The following is a 21,856-nucleotide window of genomic DNA, read 5'->3' on the forward strand; positions in this document are numbered from 1 at the left end:
AGGGCCACCCTAAGGCTCGGGAAGGCCCTATAGGAATCCATTTTGGGTTTCCCCATGTCGGTTTCATCCTCCTAAGTGTTAGAAGTCGATACCGCACACGCGAAACTCCAAAAGAGGACGGAAATAGGTCGAACTAAAACAAGGCGGGCACCACTTCTAAGGTTCTAAGATAGTCGCAGGAAGACCCTTAAGGCTAGATCCTAACTCCTACGAGGAATACTAGACCTCACGAAAATTGAGTTCAACAGTTGTATGGAAGGACAGCAAGCACTATGTTTTTAAAATCTTAATAGATTAGGCTGAGTATTTAAAATGTATTCATGGCATTTCCTCTTAGCAACCTTTTTGTAGCTTTTTATAGTAGTAATGATGAACATGCGTTCTTTAGACCTAAATTATATTTTTTGCCATTTATTTTATTTGATATCAGGTGCTCATATGTTAAAATTGTGAACATCTACAATTTTTTATGTATTTACATTTCTAACATCTAAAATTTTATTTTTACATTTATAATATTTTGATTTCAGAACATTTTAAACAATTTCAATCAATTTTGAACAATTTTAAACAATTCGAACATTTCAAACATTTTGAATAACTCAAATAATTCGAACATATCAAACAATTCGAACAAATTTTGAACAATTTGAACCAAACATGAACATGGGCTTCACAAATAACTTCGAACACGAGTCTATTTAAAACAAACTAAATTACAAACGAATCGAACACGAACACTAGCTCTGTTCATTCGTGTTCGGTTCATTTGCACCCCTAGTTATCATAGGCCCTCTCAACTCACTGAGGGCTACCCTCCATGTTACGGTAATTCACCCTCTGTCTGGTGGTCTAGTTCTAATCTAACGAGTAGAGGATTTTCCCCTGTTGGGACCACAAAAAATCCCCTTGGCTACTTATATTTCAGGACTATTTAGGCAAACACAAAACCCTTTATCGTGAGTTTTCCTAAGTATTCACAAGGATGTAATTAATCATGAGGATACATTGCTGTGGGAGGTCTATTTGAATCCAAAATAAAATATATTTGATTTTGTATCATAGTTTGGTTATGAAATTCTTGTCTATAAAGATATTCTCGTTTATTCTCTTGAGCTGAGTAAGGTCTAATTCACTTTAGACCACTCTTATCCGATTTATTTTACGAAGATTTCTCTATACAAATATCTTCGTAACGATTTTTTTTTTGTTTTTTCTTAACTTTTGTCTATTTTTCTTTTTTTTTTCTTTCTTCCTTTGCTTTTTTAAGCAATGGTGACCTAGAAAGTATGATTTTAAAAGGGATGGACGCCAAGAATGCATTTTGGCTAGAATAAAAAGGGGCATGAACACTTCCCTCTTCGACCTACCATTAGTTTTTATAATGTGTGAGTGCAGCAAGGGATTTCGAAGATAGAAAATAAAATGGAAATATCTTTTACCTTATCCATTAAAAGTTAATTTTACAGTTCAACCAATTTTTTGAAACAAAACAAATTAAACAAAACCAAAATAACACTCATTCAAAATCCAAAAATGGAACTACCATTTAGTAAATCAACCAAACATAATCTGTTCAACTCACTTCTTAGTTTAAACCAACTAATGCACACCTACAATACCTATTCCTTGGTCACTAAAAAATTTATAATACCGTTAACAAGCCTTCCTCGAACAACATTATTACTATAAAACCAAACTAAGAGATAAAATTAAGAATAATAGTTTCAATGTTAGAAATTATTTGATCATCTACCATCCTCCCACATCAAACATATGGAAACTGAGCATCTCCCATTGCCCCACATTCATTTAGTGAAGCCTAGATAGAGTCGCAAACTCCTCATCCTCTAATAAATGCATCCAACTTACTGAAGCTTCACTGGAACTGCAAACCTCCTCATCACTTTATGAATACAACCAAATTATTCAGAACAAGCATTATGTTTATACTAAGAAGGTAAAGAAAAACCAATAAATAGATAAATAAACATATTTTGGCACACCAAATAACCTAAACTTGGTTCAAGGAGCAATGAAGAGCAAACTAGTGAGAATAAATCCATAGATGATAAAATTGATCTCTATTGTACTGTTTCCTAACGGAAAATGGCGGGGTCATACACTAAACAACCAATTTACAATTTCAGAACTTATAAATTTATGCACTTCGACTTCGTCATTCTATCACTGGTCCCAAGATAACATATAGTTCAAATAATGTTCATGCAATTCTCAGAACCCTCAAGTGGTAAATAAATACATAAAAACTAAATATTATGAAAGAAGTTTAAGAACTTTTATCAAGAAAAAAAGTTAGTTGATTGGAAATAACCTTTTATGGTCGCATGAAAAAATAAAAGGTGGATAAATTTAAAGCCCAACTTATTATTAAATAGTACACCTAAACATATGAAATTGACTACTAAGAGAATTTTTCTTATATTGCTAAACTCAACACCGCTTGAGCTTTACTCTCTTTAATGGAACTTTAGATTGATCAATACATCAACTTAAATTAAGAATGATTTCTTAATAGAGACATTGATAAGAAAGTATACACAGAGATCCCAATGAAATGATAAAACAAAGAGTCACCAATACGCCAGCCCAAATTAAGAAAAAACTACAAATATACTAAAAATTGTGGGTGAAATTAATGCCAACTTGATCACACCCTCTTTATCAAGTGCTATCTAAAGGAAAAAAGTTTATTATGACAATGAATGTAGATGATATTATATTGAAAGGCGACTTCAAAGTGGATTTAAACAAATTTATCGCAAGAGAATTTATGGTAAAATGCTTGAAAAATCTAAAAAAAATGGTATAAAAGCGATATTATCAAAACTAGAATTATTATTTTCCAAAGAAAGTATACTCTTAGTCTATTTCACAAAACAAGAATGCTTGGACTTAATTTAGAAATTCCAATAGACCCAATAAATAACGCCCATTGATAAAGATAGGTAACAATACCGATGACAAACTCCTCCTTTCTTCCCTCCCTCACTCACTCACCCGTCTTAATACTCGATTCCCTATTCATATTGTATACAATACATGAATAAATCCTACTAAAGATCACATGACAATTATTAACCACATTCTAAGATGATAAAATTGGAAAAATGCCAATCGTATGAAAATCATTCAACAAAAAAAATCAAAATTTTACAGACGTATCAGAATGAAGACCTATTTTTAATTATTGCACTTGTGTATGGGAAACTTTATCATAGGGAAAAATAACAAATAATATGCGATATCAAAAAGCAATGTTCAAACTAAATCTTGGGTAGTGGCATTTAATAATTGCAAAGGAATATGCATTGTGGCAACTAGATTGACATAAGTATTGTAAAAAATCCTTAAAATTGTATTGTGTCAACCATACTTACCATAGGTATTGCAATAAATTCTATACATTATGACAAAATTAATTATACTAAGATAAATTGATGTTTCATATTAAAATAAAAATTGCAAATATACTAGCCCAAACTACGGATATCCTCACCAAAGCTTTACCTATAGTGATTTATAATAATTTAATCACTAAGTTGGGCATGATTTGTTGTGGTATAGATATAAAATAGAAGAACCATCTTTGAGGAAGCGAAAAATAGAACGATAAAATTCACACCAGAAAAGAACACACAACGGAACACACAGATTTATGTGGTTCGACAAATTGCCTACGTTCATGGAGTTGCAGAGGATTTTACTACTTGAAGAATTTACACCATTCGATCGCATTGACTTACAAGAGGGATCTCTCACTTTCTTGCTCTCTCTTCTTCTCTCTATATCGAGATACACCGAAGAAGATAAACTTACAAGAGAAATAAACCCAATTTCTCTTCTGTCAGAAGTCACCATGAAGAAGCCAATGGAGAACAATCTTATTTCTTCTTCCTTCTCCTTCTTCCTTTTTCTTCCTTCTGCATCAAGAAACTACTGCTTGCACTTTTCTTCCTCTATACCGTGGAAGCCCGACAAAGACCACAAAAAGGTTGTGCTTAAAACTGAAGGAGAGAACATTAATTTCTTCTTCTTCCTCTTTAATCCTACTACTCAAGCAAAAAGAAGAAAAAATGTCGAATACCCAACGAGACCTCTCGATTTCTCTATAAAAAGGAGGATGGGGGTGTCGCGAAACAACATAACAGTTCACGGGAACAGTTCACGGGAACAGTTCGCGAGAGCTGGGAAGCGACCTCTCGCGATCGGAAGCGAAGAGGTGAAGTGAAGCATCGCTTCGCGGGAGCAAGCAGACGGGAGCGGGATCGGGAGGCGGGAGCGGGATCGGGAGGCGGGAGCGAAATCGGGCTCCAACTAACAAATCTCTCACTTGGAGACTGATACACATGCTACAACGTCTTCTTCCTCAAACTGATATTCTCCACTAGCGGCGTCGCCTTTTTTTTCTTCAAAAGTGAATCCTCCACATCTGCAACTTAAAAATTCTGTTTTCATACCAGAAGTTCAACTAAAGCTGTGAACAACTTCAGTTTCTCAAGAGTAACACTCTTCGTTAGCATATCAGCAGGGTCCACATAGTTTTGCACCTCCAAGCTATTTCCTAGGTTACTCATGTCTTTGCTTACAACTCCCACTGCATAGACAATATCCTGTCTCTGCTGAAAGTCTTTTTCAACAAGTTTGGCATTGTACCTCTTACTGTCATCAAGCTCAGTCTTCACCCCATACACCCACTTGTTGTATAATGTCTTCTTCCCTAGTAGAAGTTCTGTCAGCTCTCACTTGCTCGAACTTTCATCTTGCAAGATTTATTCATAGCTTTGTGGTTTTCTACCATCTGTCTATGGAACAATAGGAATGAGTATTCCGGACACACTCTCCTCTTCACTTCCATAATCAACAGAACTATGAACTGCCAACAATAACACATCATGTACTTCTTCAGATACCACATCTGCGCTATCATTCTTCATAATCTTGGGTTTCCTACAGTTTCTCTTTATATGGTCAGTATTGTCACAATTCCAACAGGTTGTCTGCTGACCAGACTTTGATTTGATCTCCTTTTATTTGGGTTCCTCTCTTGTGATCTCCTTTTGAAATCAACATTCAGTGTTGAACTCGTACCTGAGATCTTGCCAGAATTTTTCCTGCGCACCTTCTCAGCCAAAACCAAATCACGAATATCATCATATTTCAGCTTAGATTTATCTACAAAACTGTTAACTGACATCCTCATGGCTTCCCAACTGTTTGGCAATGATGCCAACAATATCAGCGCACGTATCTCATAATCAAAATCAATTTCAACAGACGATCAATTTCAACAGACGACAATTAGACGACAATTATTTTGTGATAGTTTTGAAATCATTCAAGTGTTGAGCAACAAAAACATCTTCTGTCATCTTTACATTGAATAATTTTTTCATCAAGTACACTTTGTTATTCATCGATGGTTTTTCATGCATACCTGATAGGGCTGTCATGAGATCTGCAGTAGTCTTTTCTTTGACGACGTTGTATGCAATAGACCTCAATAGGGTCAATCGAATAACCCCCAGAACTTGTCAATCCAATAAACTCTATTCATCCTTATTCATCCTTTTAGGTCATTTCCCAATAACGGAAGATGAAGTTTCTTCCCATAGAAGTAGTCTTCTATCTGCTCCTCCAATAACTAAAATTTGTGTCATCAAATTTCTCAATCCCTGAAACCTTCACTTCATCTGCAGCCATCATTTTTTCTCAGATCCGAACAAAGCTCTGATACCAGTTGTTGTGGTATATATATAAAATAGAAGAACGATCTTTGACGAAGCGAAAAAATAGAACGATAAAATTCACACCAGAAAAGAACACACAGTGGAACACACAGATTTACGTGGTTTGACAAATTGTCTACGTCCACAGAATTGCAGATGATTTTACTACTTGAGGAATTTACACCAGTCGATCGTATCGACTTACAAGAGGGATCTCTCACTTGCTCTCTTCTTCTCTCTCTACACCGAGATACACGGAAGAAGATAAATTTACAAGAGAAATAAACTCAATTTCTCTTTTGCCACAAGTCACCAAGAAAAGCCAAGGGAGAACAATCTTCTTACTTCTTATTCTTCTTCTTCCTTCTGCCACAAGGAACTACTGTTTGCACTGTTTGCACTTCTCTTCCTCTACTTCTCTTCCTCTATCCCGAGGAAGCCTGAAGAAGAACACAAAAAGACCGTGCTTAAAACTGAAGGAGAGAACATTAATTTCTTCTTCTTCCCCTTTAATCCTGCTGCTCAAGCAAAAGAAAGAAGAAATGTCGAAGACCCAATGAAACCTCTCGGTTTCGCGATAAAAAGGAGGCGGGGGTGCGACTCTTCGCAAAACAGCGGAACTGTTCGCGGGAGTTGGGACGCGACCTCTCGCGATCGGAAGCGAAGAGGCGAAGCGAAGCATCGCTTCGCGGGAGCAGGCGGACAGGAGAGGGATCGGGAGGTGGGAGCGAAATCGGGCTCTAGCCAACATGATTAATACATAAAACTCAGTTTGAGGGTGTGTTGAAATGAACTTGAATTAATGGTGAACACATTTTCATTTATAGCAATTCAATAATTCATATATAATAGTTTTCTATTTATGAAAATTCAACAATTCGTGGACAAAAGCTTTCTACTCATGCTGTATAGTTAGTTCTCTGTTCCCAAGAGCCTGGTTTCAACATTTATGTATTTTCTAGATGAGTATTTCTTCATCTATTTATGCCTAGTTTCTTATCATCTTTTTTACATTGAAAAAGAAATAAAAATCACTAATAAAATCTCTCATATTTACTTTCTTCTTCTTCAAATTTTCAAGAAGTTTCATGCCGCACTTTAACTCCAAGAACTACATACAAGTTCAGACAATTAATTTAAGCTTGTCTCGTAGTGAAGCAATAAACCATTGAAGAGATATTGTTTATTAAAACTATACTTTTTTCATACGCAGATTCATGTTACATAATGAAGTATATGGATGTGTTCCTACATAGCACGTATCTTCTGAAATTATATTTCATCCTTATATAGAAGGAATAGAGAGGACCTAAAAGGAAGAAAAGCAATTTCCACTAATGGATTCACAAGCATTCACTACTTACTACTAAATCATAGTTATAATCAGCAATTAGCATAGCCAAAAGCAACTATCGCAGGAAAACATAGCACACTTGTTGGTTCAAACTAAAAATATTTATTTTAGGGCGACTCACATGTAAACCACAATTTTTAAGTATTTACTTATCCAACTCCTAAACTTTCATATTTACTTACATAACACTTTAGAGTCACAATCAACATATGAATGAAAATATGACTTTCAATTTAAAAACGTTAGTATTACTGGAATTTTTCATGCAACATTAAGGATTTAGGTATTATATAAGTACTATGAAAATTTAGGTTTTCGATATATAAATACATAAGAATAATGCGGTATGTATGTAAATCCCCCATTATTTCAACAGTAGGTATTTTGAACTTCCAAAATATTACTTACTAAATAATTATTAGATTATTTCCAGCAATCTTCCCGGTAGAGGTGTCTCAACAATGCACGAACATTAGCAAAGCAATGCCAATTGCAATATAAAATAATATTACATTTACAGGCAATAGAAGGGCGCTTCTCTGGGAGAACCGTAAGATGAAATTCTTTCTAAAATAAAAGCTCTAATAATATGATATAAGATAATGAACAAACATAAAAAATTGAAGCACAAAATGGATTAAATTAATTAGCTTCTACGTAACATATTTAAGATCATTAATTCTAAGCATTTGAGAAGCCACTCTATGTTCTAAAGTGGAAAACAATCACTACTAGTTGTTGCTGAAAAGCCTAAAGCATATAAGGCAAAAAATGAAATAAAATATTGAGAGTACCCTAGCAATGGTTTCGGCAGAGGGAGTGCCAAGCAGATCAGTCATCAGGTCCAATTGATGGACAACATTTTTGCCAGGAAATAGCGGTTTTCCTGTCAGCATTTCAGCAAATATGCACCCTATACTCCAAGTATCAATTGCTGGAGTATACTGCACGACACACACAGAAACACAAGAATTTTGAGTGTATAATACAGCCTGTAAAGTTTCTAAGGACCAATAACTGAATAATGAAATATGATTCTAGGATCAAAATGACGATGCTCCATCAAATAAAAGAATCTCAAAGCAAATTCAGTTAGTTCTACAGGAAGTAAACTTCAGTTAATTAAAATTAAAAATGCAACTATCATCTCATAATCTCATGCATCAGCACTTATGGGATAAAAGCGATGGATAAGTTTATTTTTATACCATGGATTCAAAAACTAGTCATCCAAATTCCATGTATTAAACCAAATCCAGAGAAGTCTATCAAAGCTAATTATCCTGGAATTCAAACAAGATGAAGCATTTCGAAATTGAGAAATCATTTCTTTCGCTTCATGGATCATATGTTTGTCTTTCAGAAAGGTGGGAGGATGTGTAACAAGACAACGTCAAATTAAACCAACCAAAAAGGGGCATATACATACATACCACATAATTCTCATGTATTTACATATTTAACACCTAAGCTTTTTGTTAGGTTTGAGAATAGAGCAAGATAATTTTATTGATAGAAAAGATGTTATAAATACATATTACAAGTCCCAAATAAAAGGAAAGGTATAAATTCAGAATTAGACTAACAAGAAAATACATGAATAAAGAAATGAGAAAAAAAGGAAGCAAATAAAGGTTAATAATAGCAGCTACAGAAGAAATTAGCCTAATAATTAGGCTAACAAATCTAATACTCCATCTCAAGTTAAAGCATAGATGTCCATTATGTTCAAATTGGATTTGTAGTCGTCAAACAATGACCGAGGATGATTCTTGGTAAGGATATCTGCTAATTGACCATTGGATGAAACAAATGGAATACAAATCTCCTTTAAATCGAACTTCTCCTTAATGTAGTGTCTGTCAATCTCCACGTGCTTGGTCCGATCATTCTGAACCAGACTATGGGCAATAATAATGACAACTTTATTATCACAGAATAATTGAAGAGGAGCAGAGACTGGCATACGCAATTCACGGAGCATGATGCGTAACCAAAGAGATGCACAGTTATCCAAGGACATGAAGCGAAACTCAGCTTTAGCACTACTATGGGTCACAACCGACTATTTTTTGCTTTTCCAAGTGAAAAGATTTCCCTAAGTTTCCCCTACAAAAATGAGCAACATCCTGAGGTGGATCGCCTATCATGGACAGACCCGACCCAATCCGCATCTGTATAAACATAAGTAGAACGAGATATGACTCCAGAAAAACAAACCTCAGCCCGGTGTGCCTTTCAAGTAATGAAAGATCTTGTGGACAATTTGGAGATGATGCTCATAGAGATCATGCATGAATTGACTCACAATACCTACAGCATGACAAATGTCAGAACGAGAATGGAGAAGGTAAATGAGTTTCCCCATAAGCCATTGGTAGTGTCTCGTGTTCACCGAAATTGCATTGGGAACGTCAGCTAATTTCTCATTGAGATCCATAGGGATCGCCACTATCTTGCAATGGAAAAGATTATTTTTTGCCAATTGATCAAGACATTTGCGTTGAGATAGGCAAATGCCCCAAGAAAACCGAGCAACCTCCATGCTTAAGAAGTACTGAAGTGATCTCAAGTTCTTCATTTCAAATGACGTAGCTAGAATACCTTTCAGAGACTCCAATGCTAGTAGATCATCACCTGTGAGTACAATATTGTCGACATAGACGATAAGAATAGCAATTTTGCCACTAGACGAATGCCGAAAGAAGAGAGTATAATCTAATTCAACTTGAAAATAACTATGACCCATTACAACGTTTGTGAACTTGTCGAACCAAACCCTTGGGGATTGCTTCAGTCCGTAGAGAGGCTTCCACAATCAGCATGCTTGTCCCAGGGGAACAGTAGAATCAAAACCTGAAGGGGCGCACATATACACCTCCTCTGTGAGATCTTCATTTAAGAAAGCAATTTTGACATCTAGTTGTAGCAAGGGTCAATCCTGAATGGTATTTTATTTAGCAACTGCAGCAAATGTCTCCTCATAATCAACTTCATATGTTTGTGAGTAATCCTTTGGCGACTACTGCGCCTTGTTGCATTCAAAAGATCCATCGGAGTTAAACTTAGAGCTAATGATCTAGCGGGACCCTACTGCATTCTTACCTGGAGGAAGGTCCACAACATCCCATGTGCGATTCCGTCGAAGGACATTCATTTCATCCATAACTGCAGCTTTCCAGGAAGGGTCAGCTAATGCTACTTCAATAGTAGATGGAAGGTGATGATCCGTCAGAGCAGCAACAAACGCTTTATAAATCGGCGATAAACTGCGGAAAGAGATATATTTTTCCATGGAATAAAGAGAGCATGCTTGATTACATACCTCAACAGGAAAACTCACCTCCTCATTTGGAGTGGTGTCAATTTTGGGGATGTCACTCGAAGTGGATTCCTGATCCTGTAAAGACATGAGTGCATCGAGCATAGACACGGAGAATGGGAGGATTTGATTTTATGGTAGGTGGTGAATCTAGAGAGAAAGAGGGCTCCTCAAATATAGTGGTTAGAGAATTATCCATAGGGGCTGGATAAGGAATAGAGTCCAGGAAATCAAACTTCCCCTCACTTAAAGGCTGTGACAGGGAAGCAGGAAACACTTTCAAAGAATGAGACATCAACACTTACATAGAGTTTATTTGTGGCAGGATCAAGACAACGATAACCTAGAGGATCCTATGTCGAGTGCGCCTCCTCCGTCGCTCCCCGGCCGAGAAGCTGCTCTCCCCTGGTAAAAAATTCCTCTCCACCCTCCTCTCCTCCCTCCTCTACCTCATTTGGCCGAAAACTAACTCTAATATCGCGGTGAAGAAAGGCCCTAGTTTATGAACATGTAGGATAACATGTAGGATTTGATTTGATCTTTCTATTTTCTGTGGTGGGGTGTGCAACTCGAGCATAATGCATCACTTACAAAAGCTTATTTTCCTGGAGACAAGTATTAATTGTTTGCTTCTAGTTAAGATGATTTATTTTAAGATATCTGTAAGATATTTTCTTCGATAGATTTTATGGCTATTTTTTCTAACTAGAGATTTTCTTTCAGGAAAAACTTGATGCTTAAGATTTGCTATGTTTAACTCATGTCATTTTTTTTTCAAGGTATTTTTCTCCAAATCATGATATACTATAACAATGATTGTATCAACATATACTATTAATATGATAGACTTACAATCATTGAACTTGTATGAAAAAGTGATTAGAGTGAGCCTATATGAATCTCTATTGACTTGTAGCTTTTGTCAAACTGTTAAATCAGGCTTGAGGTGTTTATATGAGATCATTAATAGGTTTACTACAATTTCTAGAATTGTCTTTTTGGAGTCGGTAATCCTTAGAGGAGGGTGCATATAATCTTCCTTATTTAAGTAAGCACTCAAAAATGCATTTTTATAATCCAGTTTGTGAATCAGTCAATCAAGGTTGGCCGCCATTGTGAAAAGTATCCAAATGGTTTTAAGAATTACACAAAAGCAAAGATTTCATAATAGTTGATTTTGTAAGCTTTGGTAAGCTAGCCTTGCTTTATGTCTCTTGATGGATCTAGCAAATCAGTATTTCATTAGTGAAGAATCATTTGTATCTAATAAGGGATGGAGTCCTTGGTTTCTTCACCTCATCTTCAATTGCTTCTCTCTATATTGAATTATTAAAGGTCTCTTCTACCATCTTTAAATTTCAATTTCCATAAGCTTAGCAAGTGTTTTTCCAAGGAGGATAGATGATTAATTGATTATATCTCACCACATTTGCAAAAGGATACGAGTACTATCACAAGAAAGAGGAGTTTGTGAATTTGGTGAGTCCATGTAGGATTCGTGATAAGCTTCAAGACGTAGAATAGTTTCAATTCTTTGTAGATTCTTCCTTCGAAAGTAAATACATAGTTTAATAGGATGATGTGGGGTTGAGTTAAAATGAGTTTTGTTAACCTCAATGTTGTCAGGTCTCAAATGACTGTAAGTTGTTGGCCTCCTATCATCTTCGGTTGATAAATAGTTGTGCTTTAAAATGATTTATTTACTTTTTTCCAAATAGATACAATATGAATTAGTGTATTTATATTGCATTGAAACAAATAACGGTAAAGCATTCGCAATATATTATATTTTACTTGAACATCATTTTATTTTGAGTGAACGAAACGGCCCCATGAAGTTCTTCTCTTGATTTTGGGGCAAATGAAATATCATATCATATTTGACACTTGTTATGTAATTCTTTTTTTCAATAGGACAAGGATTAGTATTTTTGAAGTGTAATGATGTATTCCACAAAAAAAATCATTCTTCTTTTGATTTGTCCTATCATTTATTCTTCTTTTGTGTATGCATGTCTTCTAGCAACCCTTCTACATTCTTTATACAATATTGGTTCTTATTTTCAATTTTCGCGATATTTTTTTTTTATTTCATCTAAATTTTGGGCTGACGTGCTCTCTCTTGAATAATAGTAATTTCATTCTAGCCCGTTTATCTGACATTACACAATGAGTAAAGCTAAAAAGGTCAGATCATCGGCTATGTGAGATAGAGAGGTGACTATTATATTTTGTGATCTCTGTCTGAGGGAGGTCGAGTTGGGTAATAGGCGTATCACTTATTTAATAAAGAAGGCTGACAGAATCTTATGAATAAATTCAAGGAACTGACTAGAAGAGATTACGATCGGATAAAACTCAAAAACAAGTAAGATCAATTAAAAAAGAATTCGAAATTTTGGAAAGAAGTCAAAAGGTTTAACAAGATTGGGTTGGAATCTACTGAAGCGGACAATTGATGCACCGAATGATTGGTGAGCTCAGAAGTTAGAGGTAAATACATATATAAAATTACTTTTTTCTTGCATCAATTTTCACATTGAAATTATTTTACTAATGAAGTTTGAATTATATTTTAAGCAGTGTCGGCAGCAAAAAAATTTAAATTTAGTGGCATTGATCTAGTTTTGGAAGAGAAGTTGGATGAAATGTTCACTAGGCTTGTTGCAACGGGAGCTCATGCTTTCAGCCCAACTGACCATGCTTTTGTCGACTTACCACTGGACACGGAAACCGAGCATATAGGTGAGTCAAGAGAAGATCCCAGCCAAATCCCCACAGATGTTCAATCCACTGGCGAGACAAAGCGTCTCAGAGTGGAAAGAGGAAATAGGAACCGCATTCGTCAGAGGTACCATAGAGACACTGCTTGAAACTTGCAAAACTAGGGCTGCACCATCAAAGGACAACGCAATTGAGGAGAGTCTTCAGCTCCTAAATACATATCCTGGTGTCAAGGCAGATATAGATATATATTTAAAATATGTGGAGTTGTTAGGAAACGCAACTCGCAGACAGTTTTTTACAAAGTTGGACCCAGAGTTCCAACTCGATTACTTGCGTTCTTTCATGGATGATTGACTGTTTATCGCATTATGTTTTACTTTACTATCGATCTTTGTAATATTTATGTGATGGACTCTTTTTCATGGACGCACTTTCATATGTCTTTTATTATACTATGTAGTGTTTTTTTCATCCACAATCCTACCATCTATGTATTGCTTTGATTGACTAAAGTTAATTTTTATCATGTTAAAAAAGTTTTTATTTTCCAGAATTTGTAGAATGGATGAAGAACAAGTTAACCACAATCGCAAAGTCGCTCTCATCCTTACTTTGTTATGTCATTACTATCATACATACGTTGATTGAACCCGTTGTATGACATCCAGTCATATTAGAGATAAATGGGTCGGTGAGTTATTACGCGACCACCCTACACGGTTCGCTAATATGTTCCGAATGACGAAAGAGATAATTCTCGACTTGCTTTATGAACTTCGGAACTTTCACGGGTTGCAAGGCTCAACAAGAACCACGACAAGAGAGGTGTTGGCAATTACCCTATATATCTTATCTTAGAATGAATCCATTAGAGAAGCTATTGAGCGATTTCAACATTCATCGAAAACCATCAGCAGATATTTATCAGTAGGTTTGAATGCTCTCGTGAGTTGGCATATAAGATAGTTAAGCCCGAAGATCCAACGTTCCAATCCATTCCCACACATATTGCAAATGACTCTCGGTACATGTCATTCTTCAAGGTATCTTCAACATAAATTTCATCTCCAAAAATGATGTACATGTGAAATTTTAATGGATTATTTCTTGAACGATATGACTGTATTGAAGTTATTGACGGAACACACGTCGATGCACGACTTTCTGTTGCAGAGAAGGTCGCCTACATCGGGTGATGTGGCTCCCCAACACAAAATGTTATAAACATTTGTGATTTCAACATTTGTTTTACTTTTGTGATGGTTGGATGGGACGGTAGCGCACACGATTGCCGTATTTTCAAGTTTGTTACTAGAAACCAAAGACATGATTTCATGTACCTACCTCCTGGTACATATATATAACAACTATATTTCATTTCATATTTTCATTGTTAATTGTCATTAATGAACAGATAAGTACTACTAGGTCGACGTTGGATACCCCTTACAAGGGGGTATTTCAAGTCATATCCAGATACTAAGTATCATATCCCTGATTTTGAAAGATCAAGCGAGGTAGCACGAGACAGGAAGAAATTATTTAACAAAAAACATTCCTCCTTGCACGGCGTGAACGAAAGGTCCTTCGGAGCCTGGAAGAATAAATGGGTTATATTACATGATATGCTGACTTACCTATTTCAAAAGCAGGTGCAGATAGTAGTGGCCACTGTGACACTATACAACTTCATTTGATGGCATAACTCTGGATCAGATGCAGAATTTGTAGTGGTAGAAGAAGATTTACTGCAGATTCCACCCGAAGCTTTCGAATTCCACGTGGGACACACCATACCACAACTTGAAATGGATTCACTGGATGCACACACTCGAGATGGTGAAGGTGCATCGAAGATGACAGTTTTGGGAGAGTGAATAGCAGACGAGATTAGTCATGAATGAGCCTGCCATGCTTTTATACTCATTAAGTACAACAAGGACTTGCATTTTCATAAAGTAATGACTATAAATCATCTCCGTGTATGATAAAAAATACTTATATACACCTTTTCAGGATCAATGGAAGTATTTAATTTATATGTGGTTGTGCACTTGGGTGAATCTCAGAAGACCAAAAAAATTTTATTTAGGAGCATTTAATAAATGCAACACAATTCTTATGAAAGACACCTATATTGATACTTCTATATGGCTACTTCATGTGCTAGAAAGAAATAAACTCTTATAAATGCAACACAATCCAATGTTGCATTATTGATTTTAGCTCTTTCTCTGAAAGCTTACCTATAAATGTTTATGATATCTTGTAAAGAATGAGTAAATTTGTTGTGCCGTTGAATGGAATGCTTATTATAACCTACCAAATGTGAAGCAACTAGGACGGCCACAGAATTTTGTTTTGGGCAACCGTTACTTCCACATTTTTGGTAGTTTGAGAAGTGCTTGCAATATAAGATTAGTATACCTGTCCCTGTTGCTTTAGAGATCTTTTCTGCTTTTCTAAAGCAATGGTTATGGCCATCTGTGCATATTCGATTGTGATTATGAAGGTATTATAGATGGTTTCATTTGCATGTGATTATGAATGCAATATCTTCTCCTTTATGCTTTTATGATGTCTCCTCCGTGCATATCTTTTATTTGATTTTGGTTTAGAAACCTTTCAGTTGCATGGGGATCTTGCTCTGATGATATCTTACCTGGTCTTGTGAGTAATCTGTCTAATCTGTGTCACATTATATTGTCCCCGAATGTGATTTTTAGTGTACCTGGAATTGGGAAATTAACGTCACTTCCAGCATTAAATGTGTTTAATGTTAACAATGAGAATGCTTACATAGTTGGGGAGTTGAAACATATGGCCAATATAGATTTTAAAAATACTCATCAAGAGTATTACAATTTTAGTTGAAAGGAGGTAAAATTTTATTGAGATCACAGTTTATTCATTTCTTTTTCGAATGTTGCTGAAGCGCTCTAGAAAATTGGTCATTCCATCATATCACAGAGAAGTGAATATTTTATTTAAATTGTCTGTTGTGTGCAGTTGAACTATACCCTGAAATTTATGACTGTTTGCGGTATAGATGTGGTATTGCTTGGGAAATGATAGTTATGAATCTTCATTAAAATTTCTTAAGTGCACAGATTTTTCGAAGCTCTTACCTCTTATAGCAATCGACGAGCTCCTTAGCTTGCAGAAATTTGTACTAATTGTTGGATCAAGCAAAAAATAGTAAAACTCAAGTTTGTGGAGCAGCTTGGAAGGCCAATGAGATTTGTTGTTGGCAACCATTCCTTCGAAACTTTAGTAGTTGAATACACTATGGTAGCTTGAATATACAATGCAACTGTTGCTTCGATGAAATCATAAATTGTACAATTTCAGCTTGGATGGCCCATGTTCTTTTAGGGCAACCGCTGTTTCTATGACCCAGAGGTTGGCTTACTTTGTTAGTTCTGTCATTGGCTCTAACCTTATCTTTTTTATGTGATATGAATGAGTTGGCCTCTATAAATGTAAAAAGTAAAGTTTTGGTCTTAGAGATGTGACCTTTTAGAAATTGGGTGGTAGGTATGTAACTACCCCTTTAATTTCTGCTGTGCCATAAGTATAGTGATGGTTCTGGTCGGAGAAATTTTAAAATGAGAAGCTCTGATGCTGTGCCATAAGTATAGTGATACTTCTAACATTACTGTATATATACATATATCAAACTAGGAGCTTGATTCACCAGTAGGAATGGTTGTGGTTAACCACTGAAGTTGATATTTTTTGTTTTTGTTTTTCTATTTTTAACTTTTGGTCTTTGAATATAGTTGGTATGGTATGCACAATTTTGCTCCCATTGAGGAAAGCCTGCACTTTTGTTGGCTAAATTTGTGCAATAGATTTTGTTAATTGGATTTGATTTTTAGATCCTATCCTTTCTCTCTTTCCCACTTGGATTCTATTACCCATAGTCTATGGAACCATTCATTCTTCGAACAAGTATGTAAGGCTAGTATTTCCAGCGGTAAAGAGAAAAACACACAGACTAACCTCACAGTTAAGAGGTGGCTTCTTCTTGCATCATCAACACCAGTAAAACCTGCAGGGTTCATTTGCTTCCTTCTTTAAGTTCAGATGGTAAGGAAATCTAGTTGGGTGAAAGGGAGATTTACATACATACCACTCATTCGATATGTATGTAGAGATTTAACACCTAAACTTCAATTCTGATATATATACCACATGTATTTCACATTTTATAAGTTAAAATAGTTAAAATTTTTGTGATACGAATGCTTTAGGAGGTGCAAATGTAAGAAATAAAATTTTGTTGTTAGATATGTAAATACATCAGAATAGGGCAGTATGTATGTAAATGCCCATTACTCAATTCTGGACTTTTTAATAAATGAGTTGATTGCTGAGATAAACTGTCATTCACTCAAGCTCAAGAGAAGTCAATAATGGCTTCTTCAAGTCTTTCTTCTATTTAATATCTTCGAGTGAAGTCAAGCTTTCATTTCAGTGGTTTAGGTCATTGTTCTTCTCTCGGAGAAGAAATAAAGATGGATTCGGGTGAGAAGAAGTTTGGGTTGGAGAAGAGTAACACAGATTCTTTGAACTGCATCAACCGTTGCTTCCACGGCTTGGTAGTTCGATATGTGGTTGCAAGAGAAGAAAACATAATTTCAATATTTCATTTAGCAAATTTCTTTGGTTCTTTGATATTTACTTTTATAATTTGACAGAAGTTTATTTTTGCAAGGTAATGTTTATGATTAGCAGAAACGAGCTGTTATTTTTACCATTGCACGGTAATATCTCTCTTTGGTTTTTCTATTTCTGTGGGAATCAGATGAGAATGAAGGTTCTACTGATGGTAATTTATACCAAAAATTGTCTTTTATCTAGTGGCATGTATAAAAACGTTACTTTTTTGTATTCCTATATCAACATAGAATTGGGTTTTTTTTTTTTTATTACTCTTTTTTCAACTTGAACAATCGTTTTTTTTAATGTATTTTCCTAACTGGTCTACTCTCTCTTAAATAATTGTAGTGAGATGAGCTACAGGTTCTCAGAAAAATCTGAGTGAGTGCTATGCCGCTGCGGACTGCCGTCATTAATACTCACGTCACGTCAACAACATAGCTACGGACGACAATTCTATAGGTACCCGCAATAGGCACACAAACCAGAAGACTGCATGTTCTTCAGATGGGTCGACAATACGTCTGTTTCTCCGTTATCCCAACTAGATACTGTTGCTCGGGGTTCGACAGTATCAGAACTTGAGAAAGTCGCTTGTGGTCGGACTACTTCCCAGCCGGACAAGTTTGCTCGAGGTTCTGGGGTGTCAGAACCGCACAACGTTCATCGTGACATGCTTCTACATTTTAAAATAATATTGTCATTTTTTCTTGTAATTTTAACATGTTATTTTTTCCTTTTTTTTGGTTTAATGATATTCACTATTAGGCGAGGGCTATATCTTTTTTGTACTATAATGGCATGGTTTAATTGATTTTAAAAAATATCTAATGAGTAGACATTGCAGTTTTGTTAAAAACATTATAACTTCTGTGTGACAGATTGTTCATTTACCAACAAAATTTGCAAATCAGTTTTTTTCAAAACGCACAAATCAAACAGTTAAACAGTTTATCCAAAACAGGGGCAGAATGACCATTTATCCAGAATCAACTATTTTCCAAATGCACAAACTAAATAGTCAGACATCTTATCCGAATCAGCAACTTATCAAGATAAGCAGATTATCAGGATAAACAAATTATCTAGATAAGCTGGATATGCTGCAGCTGCCCCAAATAGACCCTTAGATTAAAGTTTTGAATTGACTTAAAATGAAAGAGTGAAAGTTTTTGAATGTGACAACAACTTCAGATTTATCTTTTAAGATATAGCCCATATCATTCAAGTGTGGTAATCAATTAAGGTAAGGAACCACAGTTTATTAGCGTAACTGGGAGTGCGAGAGAGTTCCCATAAGTCATTGTGAATAAGCGAAAAGGGAGCAGAAGGCGAGATGGATATGGAACACGGTGATGTTTAGCTAATTGATAAATCTCACATTTGAAGTTCGCAAGATTTTTATTAGTAAAAATTGACGGATACGATACTTTTATATACTGAAAACTAAAATGACCAAAGCGATGATGCAATAACATAATATAACATTCAGTGAATAGAGAAAAACTACAACTACTGGGAGAAGCGTCATCTTTCTCCGTGTCTTTCTCTTGGAGGAAGTAGAGCCCAACTACTCTTATAGCAGTTTCAATCATCCTCCCCGAACGAGAAACTTGAAAGACAGATATCAGGAGAAAAATTAACAATGAAATCTCTGTCAAGTGCTGACTTATTAATAAATAACAGGTTAAACTTCAGCAGAGAGACATGTAATACAGATTTCAGAGTTAGACCGGTTGTTAACCCAACCAATCCTTTACCGGCAATAGAGTTATAGAAGCCATAAGCAATTTCAACTGTATTTTTTTCCCAAAGCAAAGATAATATGTTGAGAAAGCTTGAGAACATATCCATTCATGTGATCTGTGACACCTGAATCAATGATCCATGGGTTAAAAAAAGAAGTGCCATTGAAGTTATACCTTGATGAACATGAGAGGTAGATGAGTCGAAATTGAACTAATTGGATTCGAGGAATTTGATTAAATGCCCCATCTGACTCCTAAGAGATTAGGGTGATTCAAGTGTATTCCGAGTAAGAGCTGGTTGTACCGTAATGGATTTAGATGTTGTAGTGAGACCCTCGACGAAGGAGTATTTGGGTGAAAATTTGTATGTCAGTTTCCCATGAAGTTTCCAACACTTTTCTCAAGTATGGATGGGCATATGAAAGTAATTATAAGTGGACCCAATGGCTCGAGGAGAGTTTGACGACAGTTACTTATTATTAGTGACCAAGATAGATGATTCGATTGAAGTGGAAGTGCCAAGCATGACGATTCTCTGGCTCCATTCGCGTCGAATTTCTGTGAAAGCAGCACGAGCGGAAAGGGAATCCCGACCAAAGATACTGTCTCAGACACATCAAGATCTTTGTTAAGGCCTCTGCCAGAAATTGGAACATGCAATCTTTTTCTACAATTTTATGAAAAAGGGAATGATTTGTTGGTGATTCCCACATGTAATCATAATAGAGATCGCATTTCATCCATAAGGCTACTAAATCATTTTAGTATTGGGTCATTGTCCTTGAACCTTATTTCGCCTCGCGGATCTTCTTGGAAACCTCATAAAGCTGGCTGGAGTTCTCTACACTGAGTAGATGCCTTGAACTACAATCTATAAGGTACTGTTAGAACGAAGAAATATATACGAACGGTCAATCACAGTCTCCATGGAGTTAATTAGTCACGACATTACCATGGAATTCCCCACGTCCCAGGTTTCATATGTTGGGTGTCACAATCTAGTCTGATGCTTAGAATTAACTAAGAAGAAAACTGTGATCAAACGATATTAACATTTCATTTTATTTATCAAAAATTTAAGAAACTTCCAATATATGTAAAGAGCCACTAATCTACAAAGTGAAATAAAAATTTAACCATCCAAAAACAACATCATAATCGAAAAACATCTTAGACCAACATATAAAGTGTCTCTATACAGAAGTAAATAATAAAAAAAACTAAAGTCATGTAATAAACTAATACCTATCAGTAGAAGTAGTCCTCCTGTAAATCAAGTCTTTCCTATTAGACATAACACCTAGAATTTTTCTTCTCCTGAAAGAAAATATTTATTGCAACTGTAAGTACAACTTTGTGAGTAATTATAATCTAATATACATTAAATTCTTATGTTATGTTATGCATGAATAACTAAAAGAAAATGCAGTTTATTTCATTAAAATTTTAAAATTCTCTTCTCGTTTTGCTTTAAATATTTACCAACTTAACATCTTTAATAGTCGTCAAAAGATTATTTTCATACCCGAATGTATGCTCAAAAATGTGTCTGAAGACACCCTCAAAATGTATTCGAATACACCCTAAAAACTGCACTTGAATGTACCCTCAAATTGCACCTGAAGACACACATTTATCATTTCTTTTAACATGGATGGGTAAGTTGCATCCCCTGTCAGTACCATCTGGGAGTAATCGTGTGTGACTTAAACATTTAAATTTCATTTCATTTTATTTAAATTACATATTTTTAAAGACATTAAGAATTATTTTCCCTTTCCTCTTTCATTTCCTTTCTCTTTCAGCTACACGATGCATACAAACATAAATGTCTAAAAATTAAAGAAATTTTTATTAAATAACTTAAATTTAAAACATATAAGAAAATAATTACTCACATTGACTTTGAAGATTTCTAGAAATGTTTATTCTTTCACTTCACTTTCCCTAGCACTTTGATTTCTCTATCGACCTATAATTCAATGGTTTGATAAATTGAAATCACTAGATATAAAATTAATACCACCTATACTTAAGCTAATTTATATACTAAGCTCATAAAATTTATAAATTTTTATTTTGTCCTTCTTTGAATGCCTTGATTTCACCTCTTCTCAATTCCTAAAAATTTATCACCCTTCGTTTCCTAATTCAGTTAAACCACTATTAATACTTAATAACACACACACATATAAACATATATAATATTCAGATAACTCGTTTAATTAAAGTATGAAGATTTACCTTATAAGTTGTTCGGATCGATCCTGCCCTTAACTCGCACGCTCTT

General features: G+C 35.2%; 1 protein-coding gene across 3 annotated transcripts in view; it reads right to left on the reverse strand.

The window, feature by feature from the left end:
* The window catches only part of LOC110026828 (mitogen-activated protein kinase 9-like), a 74,560-nt gene that overhangs the window by 39,453 nt on the left and 13,251 nt on the right, over positions 1 to 21,856 (reverse strand). For all 3 annotated transcript variants that reach the window (XR_002294251.1, XR_002294250.1, XM_020727986.1), the window contains exon 5: positions 7,899 to 8,048. Coding sequence is in view for 1 of the 3 variants with exons in the window: in XM_020727986.1 (XP_020583645.1) it covers positions 7,899 to 8,048 (150 nt within the window). In the remaining 2 variants the exon portion in view is untranslated. The remainder of the gene's footprint in view (positions 1 to 7,898; positions 8,049 to 21,856) is intronic.

Source organism: Phalaenopsis equestris, unplaced genomic scaffold (assembly GCF_001263595.1).
Source record: "Phalaenopsis equestris unplaced genomic scaffold, ASM126359v1 Scaffold000402, whole genome shotgun sequence".
In the NCBI taxonomy this organism is placed as follows: Eukaryota; Viridiplantae; Streptophyta; class Magnoliopsida; order Asparagales; family Orchidaceae; genus Phalaenopsis; species Phalaenopsis equestris.